The 10,089-nt window shown below is 43.6% G+C and overlaps 1 protein-coding gene across 1 annotated transcript in view; it reads left to right on the forward strand.

Moving 5' to 3' along the window:
- The window catches only part of Tcte3 (t-complex-associated-testis-expressed 3), a 16,133-nt gene extending 8,891 nt beyond the window's left edge, over positions 1–7,242 (forward strand). Inside the window, exons 2-4 of the mRNA XM_005363340.2 lie at positions 2,273–2,479; positions 5,430–5,588; positions 7,094–7,242. Coding sequence (XP_005363397.1) covers positions 2,273–2,479; positions 5,430–5,588; positions 7,094–7,204 — 477 coding nt within the window. The 3' untranslated portion in view covers positions 7,205–7,242. The remainder of the gene's footprint in view (positions 1–2,272; positions 2,480–5,429; positions 5,589–7,093) is intronic.
- Positions 7,243–10,089: the final 2,847 nt, after the last annotated feature.

The raw sequence follows: 10,089 nt of genomic DNA on the forward strand, positions 1-10,089 counted from the left end.
GTAGGAGTAGCAAAGCAAAAGCAAAGCAAGTGAAGTCATCAGCTATGAAGTGAGGCGTTGCATAGCGAGGATGGGGCCAGTTGTCTGGGAAGACAGACCAATTCTCGCAAATATACATCGGATGGTGCAGCATCCGAGTATGTGAGAGGACCGTGTATAGGGTTAAAGGAGACATACACCAGCCTAACGTTATAGTGGGAGATTTCAGTAATACACCTTCAAAAAATGGCAGTGCTGGATCTGCCTTGTGTGGAGCATCTCTCTGTCGTGCATGAGGCCCTAGGTATGCAGGATCTCCAACCATAGAATTTTTTTTAGCTTTCAATAAACTTTATTATAAAAACTTGCAAATAAAAAAAGTTATGCACTGAAATTAACCAGATCCAAAGTCTGTACACCTCAATGAACTTCTATGAAGCTAGAATAGTACACAAATATGTGTACACAGATTTGTACATTTGAGTTTTTGTGTGTCCTTTCTGTATGTATACCAGAGCATACACCACCACCTGCTGGCAAATAAGGGTAACTAAACCAAAAAAGAAAACTAATAGCCCTGTGAATATTATTGCAAAAGAAAAAAAAAACCAAACACTTTGCAAAAAGCACTAGTATCAATCTTCAAAGAGTTATACACTGTGACCAAGTTTTCCTGGATGCAAAGATAGGTCATTATATAAAAGTCTACCGATGTAGTAATACAACGAAGTAGTAAGTTATGTGATCATATCCATTGATTAAGAAAAATCATTTTTGTCAAAATTTACCCTTTCGTGATGAAAAAAACTACTGGAATTATCAGAATATTAAAAACCCATGTGTGTTAGCCGGGCGATGGTGGCGCACGCCTTTAATCCCAGCACTCGGGAGACAGAGGCAGGTGGATCTCTGTGAGTTCGAGACCAGCCTGGTCTACAAGAGGTAGTTCCAGGACAGGCTCCAAAGCCACAGAGAAACCCTGTCTCGAAAAACCAAAAAAAAAAAAAAAATCCATGTGTTAAAATCCCATAGCCAACATTATATTCAGTGGTAGGAGACTAAAACTTTGTCCTCCAGCAGGACAAAGGCTTTGTCCATTCATCTCGTGTTCATCACTTGTGGTCAACATAAAACTAGAAGTTCTAACCAAGCAAGTAGGTACAGAAAGAAATTCCCGGTTATTAGACAATGGAGCTCGCCACTCTAAGGCCAAGCAGGTGATCCAGGAGCTGCTGCAGTGTTGTCCAGTGCTTTGAAACTGCTGCGTGGCTTTGTCATCTACAGATGTTCAGCATTGTTCCCACAGTGTCCATAGACAGCCTGGGTCGCATGCACTGCACCACAGTCACAGGGTGGGCATGTCGGTAGGGCTCTAGTTATTTTATTAACACAAATTAGATACTTCAGATGGCATCGTGTTATAAAGATCATGGACCGATACATTTCATGTCATATATAATATATATGCCTTTGTTATCTTTTCAAGTTAAGATTTATAGTGTATTACTTAAATCTGTTATTTATTTAAAATGTATAGATAATATTTCCATAATTGCAGGTTGTAAGGAGACATGGAAAGTTGTTATATCTTTATCCCTCAGGCACTCTCTGGGGCTACTCTTGTTTCTTGTCCTTTTGGATATTTTTTAGGTATTCTAGATATAAGCACACAAGCTTGCATATTTTATATTTGTGTATGTCATAGTTACTTTTCCTGTTGTTGTGATAAATACCCTTACAAAAGTAGCTTAATAAAGAAGAGTTTGTTTTGGCCTCATGGTGCCAGGGTCCAGTCCACCAAGACAGAGAAGTCACGGCAGCAGGGGTTTTGATCACATTGAATCCACACTTTGGAGGCAGAGAGCAGTGATTACTTGTGCTCCATGCACTGTCTCCTTTCTATACAGGTCAGGATAGGTCTTCTCATTATCTTTAATCAAATCAAAATAATCGCGGGAGGCAGAGGCAGGCAGATCTCTGAGTTCGAGGCCAGCCTGGTCTACAAGAGCTAGTTCCAGGACAGGAACCAAAAAAAGCTACGGAGAAACCCTGTCTCAAAAATCAAAAATAATAATAATAATAATCCTCCTTAGGCAAGCCAAAAGCCTATCTCTCAGGTGGTTATTTAGTCTCAAATTGATGATAGAAACTGTTAATAGTTGGAAGTTAATAGTCTTAAGATTTAGTGACTACATTGAAGTCTGCCTAGAAGATTTCAGGTTTGTTAGCTCAGCCTCCAGTGTATGCAGATTCTTAAAGTCTGAAATGTAATCTTTCTCCCTTCCTCTTCCAGTATGCACAGATCTTAAGAGAAAGACTGAGAGAATCCTTTCATGACGTTCAGTATGTGGAACCTCCGCTTGATGATTCAATTGCTGATATAGGCAAAGAATGGAAGAGTGCCCTGGCAAAACTAAAGTTTGCTAATTCATATAGAATGGAGCCATTGAAGAAATTCCAAGCACATTCAGTAGAAACTAAAATCCAGCAGATCTTAAAGGTAATCAGGGCCCAAGGATATAGCTCAGTGGTAGACACTTGTCTATGAGACTATTGAGGCCATGCTAGGTCAAAATAAGTCATGTGATATCTATTGAGGAAGGTGTGTGTGTTCCCTACAGTGACTCCCTGTACAAATATAGAGGCAAAATGGTCCTACAATTCTGAGTGTTGAATTCAGTCTGAACCTGAAGGGAAAGACAACCAAGTTCTCTGTAAACTAAATTCTGACATGGGACTGTGCTGTGTGTGGGATAATTCTTCTGTATGCTGTGACTATGTATTACTTTCATTAGTAAATAATAAAACATATTGGCCTATAGCAAGGCAGGATAAAGTTAGGTGGGAAAATCAAACTGAGGACAGGGATGAAGGGCGGACTTGAGGGAGACACCAGCAAGTCGCTCAAGAAGGAAGATGCTAGAGGACAGGTAAAGCCACAAGCCACATGGCAATATATAGATTAATGGTTAGTTTAAATGTAAGAGCTAGTTAGTAATAAACCTGAGCTATTGGTAGAGCATTTATAGTTTTATATATAAGCCTCTGTATGTTTTATTTGGGACTGGGCTGTTGAGACAGGAAAACTCTGCCTCTGTTTACAGGGCTGAACAGTTGGTAGACTTCAGGTAGGATTTAGTCTGGCTTTGCTAACTAAAAGCAAACTGCTTCTAATAGCTCTTATGGGTAGGTATGAAGAAAAAGGCTTTTTTTCCATGTCAGTAACTACATAGATGGTACCAAAAGATGTGTTGCACTGAGACCATGTACCATACAGCAGCTGCAGCTGTAGATGCTGCCTGGCCAAACTTACAGAACAGCCAAACAGATGGAAAGAGGACGTGCTAACAGTCACAGTGGTGATGCTTTATACATCCCCTTCATGATACCATACTATTTTTGAGTAAGGTAGAGGTAATTCTAAATGTTTCCACTGAAGGTTTTCTTCAATAAAAGCACTGACTTTTCTGCAGCTGCTAAGAATGTCTATTCTACTCATGCCAGTTCCATAACTGACTCAGCATGGGTTTGGAGAACCTGACGTTCACTGTGAAATGGACTTGAGTTCGCACTCCACTGCTTAATTCATGGGTCCCATTCTCAACCTGTACGACCAGGAGCTCAGCTTGCATCTGCATGCTGAGGGTCAACATTTGGTTTCCAGCAGCTGCAGTCCCCTCGTCTACAGGAGAACATGTCTCTCCCTTTAAGTTTCCACCTCACCTAAGAATCAAAATACTATAAGGCAAATCTAGAGAAAAGCAAACTTCAGTAACTTGTACCTGTACATGGAAGACTTCGTGAGGAAGATAAAGGTGTGGAAAGGCAGAGCCAAGCTCTTGTATACTAGTTGGGATACAGGTTAGAAAAGTTTGGAAGCCTGATTAAAGGTGTTTGAGCTGAGGCAGGGATCCCAGACATGTGCCTAGGAAAGTCGGGCTAGTTGAAGAAGTGGTGTGTCTGTTCCTCTTCCCTGTCTCGGGTCAAAATTACACGAGAGAGCAACACATTTAAGGATGTATAATCTGAACCTCTCTACGGCCTTCCATCCCTCCAGTGCTAACTACGTATTTCACAGTGATTGAAATTTGGGGGAAAGAATTATAATCAACACTAATAGTATGTGTGATGTGAGTGTATATTTCTGGTCTCTCACTTGATTCTACCACGTAAATGAAATTAAACAAAGTTGAGAAAACGGCTCCTGAGGCCAGAGTTAGAGTCAGAACATGGAGTCAAAGAGTCTCCTAGACAGACATGCAATGTGTTGGGTTTACTTTGAGAGAAGACTGACCTTGAATTTGAGGTAGAAGAAAGCAGATGATATGGAGTATTGGGAAGATAGATGCAAGATAAAATGCAGGCCTTAGACCAGCTATATACACGGAAGAAACCTATCGGGGAGCCACTAGGAGAGGTTGGGAGGGAGCCGAGAGGAAAGAGGGTAGAGCTAGCAGGGTGCAGGAATCAAGGAGGACATTTACTTGACGTTTTGTTCCTATGCAGTTGATTGATAGTAGCCCATGTGTTATCACCAGAACTTAGTGCACAGTCCGGTGCGCTCCCAGAAAGCTGGTTAATCAAAGGGGTTGTTTGTGCTCAGCTCTCTCCTCAGTTCAGCTTTGCTCTGTTTGTAAGAATGGCTCCTGGGATAAAAGTGGATCCACATGGCGCCTCACAACCATTTAAAACTCCAATCTCACAGGTCCCATCCCCTCCCCTACCTTCCTGTGGCCCCAGAACACACGCGATACACAGACATGTATGCAGGCAGAGCAGTCAGACATTTAAAGTAAATCTGGTTTATGTTTTAAAGAAAGGCTCCTGCGTCATGGTCTGTGAGCCACGTCTCTTTCTTAGATGTGTTAATTAGTAAATACAATAAGTTGTTGATGCCATATGGAGTAGGAGACCCAGAGGACACAGTGACATAAAGCCAACGTGTAATCACAGCCACACGAGGTTTCCTTCCTTTACTACGAATTTCCAGAAACTTTCTGAAATTCTTTTGTCTCCCTAGTGAAGAATGGAAACTGGGTTATTGTAGCTCACAGAGCAGCCTCATAAGCAGGAACTCAGAGCCCGAGAGTTGGTGATGAAGGGAACTGAACCCATGGTTTTGAGACCGAGTCTCACTGTTGTAGTTGTATTTGGCCGGGAACTTACTGTCTAGTCAGGCTGGCCTACAACTATAGGGAGCCATTTGCCTTGGCCTGAGTGCTAGAATTAAAGGCTTGTGCCACCAAACCTGCCTTTTTACAACTGAACATAATTTTGAAAGCATTTTTTCAAAATTGTTACTAAAAATAAATTGGTAAGTATATTATATGGTAATTTTCAGGACTATTATGTATCTTAAAACAGTTGTATGATTATTTAGATACATGTTTTCTACTTTTGTAAAAACATTTTGTTTAAAAATTGAAACTTTTTTCTTAATTTTTTTAAAGGAAAGTCTTAAAGATGTCAAATATGATGATAAAGCCTTCTCTCATTTGTCACTTGACTTGGCAGATCGAGTATTGGCAGCAGTCAAAGAATTTGGGTACCACCGTTATAAATTCATTATAAAAGTATTATTTATTCAAAAGACTGGTCAAGCAATAAATGTAAGTGCCCCAGTGACCTAACATTCATTCATTTGAGATTTGAGGTGTTCCCAGGGGGTGTAGAGATCATAAAGGACCTCTTGAATACAAAGGTCAGTTTGTTAAAAAAAAAAAAAAGCAAACTTTTTTTCATTGCAAATTATTTAAAAAATACTAGCCTAGAAATACAATTTTGCTATCAATAATTTACTAGATTATGTAGCCTGCTTCTTGGTCATAGCAATTTTGATAATTTAAATGTCATTTAAATTAATTAACCAGTAAGCTAGGGGTAGTGATACACACCTTTAATCCCAGCATCAGGAGACACAGGCAGTGGATCTCTGAGTTCAAGGCCAGACATTCAAGGCTACACAGAGAAACCTTGTCTTGAAAACATCAAAATAAATATTAATTTGCCAGCAAGTTTCATTTAGGCATGTTAAGTAATGAAGAATATTATACATTGTGATGTTATTGATGTATGATCAGGGATGAACAAGGATATGGCTTAATGATATGCTTGTGTGTCCTATTGAGTCAATTGTGTTTTCTAGTTTTGTCAACTTAACACAAGCTAGCTAGAATCATCTGAGAGGAAGGAACCCCCGTTGAAAAACTGCCTCCATAAGACTGGGCTGTAGGCAGTCCTGCAGGGCATTTTCTCAATTAGTGATTGATGTGGGAGACTCCAGCCCTGGACCAGTGGTCCTGGTTGCTGTAAAAAAACAGGCTGAACAAGCTGGTAAACAGCTTCTCCATGGCCTCTGCTCAGCTCCTGCCCCCAGGTTCCTGTCTTGAAGAATGTGTGGCCATTTGGATCCATCACAGACAGTAAAGCTTGTCCTTGCAGGCATCACAAGGTAGTCATGGCCCATTTATACAATCAGCACCGTTGCTGCCAGACAAGACTCGAAGCTTTTGGTTGTAGGTTTCTAAATGTGGTAAGAAGCTGGGTCTGGAACAGTAGCCTAGGGCTATAGGCAGAGCTACTATAGAGCCTTCTGACCCTGCCTAGGCTCCCTGTAAGGCAACTCCCAGCCTCCAACAAGGAAGGGAGCCAAGCAGTCCCACTCCCGAGTCTCTCCACGGAAGGGAGAATGGGACATGTCCTTAAATAATATTTACTTTTTAATCATCTAGTGTGTGTTTGGGGGATGGGGTGTGTGCTCAAGACTGAAGGCCCGTGAAGAGGCCAAAGGTGACAGATTCCTGTGGAGGTGGGGCTACAGTTGTAAGCCATCTGGTGTGGGTGCTGGGACCTGAACTCGGCTCTTCTGGAAACACAATATATGCTCTTCTCTGTGGAGCCATTGCTCTAGCCTCTCGATTTTCCTCATATGCTAGGATGGAACTGAGAGCTTTGAGCACACCCGGCAGGTTGTTGCCATTTGAATTACCCCACCCAGCCTAACAAATTATTTCTTAAATATGATTTTCTGAGATACTGACACACTTTAAAAATCAGATTATGTAATTTAAAAGATACTTAACACATGCTGAGTCTTTAAATTTTTCTCTCACAGATTGCCAGCAGATGGATCTGGGATGTGGCGTGGGACAGCTGGGTCCAAGCTCAGCATGAAACAGAGTCTTATGTGGCGTTGGTTTTGGTATTTGCTCTCTACTGCGAATAGCTCAGGACTAAGTTTCCAAAATAAATGACATGTACAGTGTGTAAGCCTCGTGCAGCCAGCTATATTTCCTATTAGCATGTGTGGGAACTCCTTTAGCCAATAGCCTCTAAGATCCCAGCCCACTTGTGTGTGGCCTCTTGTACTGTAAATGTAAATAGAAGTAAAGCTTGCATGGTCTCTCTCTCTCTCAGCTGGGGGATTTGGTTTTTGTTCCCCGCTTGCGCAGAGGACTGTGATCTGTGAGTCTACCCCTAAATAAAGAGCCCTTTCTTATACACCATTCTGAGCTAAGCTGAAGTCTGAGATAATGTAAGTGGAAGATACACTTTGGAAAACTTAGGACAGATGCATCTTGGGTGGTATTTTAATGTTTTGTATTTGTGGTTTTGAAAGGCATCCCTAAGCTTAGAGGAAAGATGTTTAAGGATCAGTGCTCTCCTATATAATAAATTCCTCCTCCTGCCAATCAACAGAAACTGACTTTAGGGAATTCTTAGTCAAATCCATACTTAGATTTCGGTTTTGGGGACAGAGGCACACACGCACATTTGTGTGAGAAACGTACCTTAGGAAGGGGGAACGTCATGACGATGGAGAAGGAAGTGCAGCTGGGGGGCACCTGTTAAGAAGGTAAAGGATAGGGCCCAAAACAATTTCCATCACAGGAGACAGTGTGGGGCAAACCCAGTTTCTCCTCAGAAGCCTTGTATTGCCTTAAGATCAGCAGCTGAGAACAGAGGGAAAGGTCCGTCCACAGTAAGCTTAAGAAAGGATAGCATGCCAGAGAGTAGGAAGGAGACATCCTGTGAAGCCAAGTGAGAATGTCCCACTCAGGACCTGCACCTCTCATGCAACTCCGGTTTTGTGCTTAACTTCTTTAACAGAATTTCTCTGGGTTGTCTTTTTTCCCTCCAATTCCTAGTCTTCCTATAACTTTCTTTCATTCACTTCAACCTGGTCTCGGAAACCACCACTCTACCAGAATTTCATCAAAAATTCAAGATAGCTGATTATTCCCCAACTGCTAAACTGACCACTCTTTCTGAAATGCTTCTCAATGCTCCCAGTACTTGAAAGTCCCCCCCTCCCTTCATCTTATTGCCAAAAGTCAGGTGCCTCTAGATTGGGCCTTTTTCTAACCTATAGTTACATATTATATATAGTTACATATTTTACTGGCCTCATAAGGTTTCTGCTGTACTGCCACTGTCTGGGGGCTGAGTTCATGGATGCAGGCAGTTGGGCACCATCATTATTCACTTTCAGATAGGGCCAGAGGGATTAAATTTTCCTCCAATCACACAGTTAATAACAGTGCTGAGATCTTAACCAAAGTCTTAATTCTTAATTCTAAATCCGTGTCTTCTCTATAGGTCATATTGTCTCCTAACTCCTGTTTCATTTGCCCTGTTCTCAACCTGAACGCACTTCCTGTTTCCAGATTGTTATCCCTTTCCCATTTGAAACATATGGTACTTTATCTCAATTGTCTTGAGACTCTAGAATCGTCTAGATTGGACTTTAACTAGGATAGGCTAGTCTCTGGATATGCTTTGGGGGAGACAAGCTTGATGGATTGCGGTGGGAAGACAGCGTCACTGTGGGCAGCACCATACCCTGGGGTAGGATCCTGGACCACTCTCTGCACCAGCTTGGGTGTGATGTGCCTGCTGAGCTGAGCCAGAGAAACGCGTTCTCCCATGATTGCTTTGTCAGAGTTTTTAATCACAACAGACAAATCCAGTCTCCATGTTACATCTACCTGTATTTGTCTGTCTTTCAAGTTTTATAACATTAAAATCGTGTTTTTAGTTGCAAGTAAGCCCTCTCCTACCTAAGCTGACCTTAAGTTCAGTGTGCTTGTGTGTTGTTGCTTCAGCTTGAAGCTGCTGATCTGTAGGCAGACATCCTGATCTACAGCACGCCCTTCACTCTGTAAGTGCAGGCCGAGTCTGGATGTGTGGACTTCATCTTTCGTCTGGACACACTGTACATAATTCAGGTGGGGAGAAAGGTGTCGGTGTTATCAGGAGCTAGGAGCCACCCATGAGGTCTGGCAGATTCTGGAGTGCTGTGAACCGTCCTGGGGATGAAAGGGAACTCCTGCTAGATCACCACCACCTTGCAGGTATTCATCTGGTCCTGTACTGTTTTGGAGGCAGGTGGGGAGTGGAGGGGTTGGGGATCTCTGCCCCTCCTTTGTCCTCTGGACTTGGCCTCCCGTGCTCCTTTCAATGGCAGAGTCCGACTTTCAGATGTCATGGCGAAGTCCAAGAGCTAAATTAGAAATCCTATCCAAAAACCAGGGCTTCCATTTCCAGGCCCTCCCAGTCCTGTGTCCTTCAGGTGCTTACGGCCCTGCCAGTCTCATCCCATGGTCTTGGCTGTGTGGGTCAGCTAGAGAGCCACTCTGACTTTTCCAGAGGCCACGACGGCCACCGTACCAAGGTCGCAGCCGAGGCAGATGTAAAACAAAGGAGCCAGGGGCGCTTGGGGACCCTGGGACGTGCAGAGAGGTGGAGAGGTGGGGTGGAGGGGTGGGAAGGATATAGGGTGGGGAAAGGACACTGCCCGAGAGAGGCTCCCAACGGGGGAGGGGGCGGGGCTGACCCTCCTGGCTGCGGAGATGGGGAAGCCGAGTGGGGAGACCCATGCTGCCTTTATAGGAGGGAGCGTGGACCCTGGTGGAGGAGGGAAGAGCCCCCCTGGTACGCGGACCCCCGCCTGAGGGGAGGGGCTGGGGACCGGGCGGCGGGGGTAGGAGGACACCACGTGGTGGAGGCTCCTCTTGGAGGGGAGGAGCTGGGGACCCAGGTGGGGAAGGGGAAGGCGCCGCGGGCTGGGGACCCCCAGCTGACGCGGGGCGGAGGAGGGGAGGGGGCGGG

Source organism: Microtus ochrogaster, linkage group LG9 (assembly GCF_000317375.1).
Source record: "Microtus ochrogaster isolate Prairie Vole_2 linkage group LG9, MicOch1.0, whole genome shotgun sequence".
Classification (NCBI taxonomy): Eukaryota; Metazoa; Chordata; class Mammalia; order Rodentia; family Cricetidae; genus Microtus; species Microtus ochrogaster.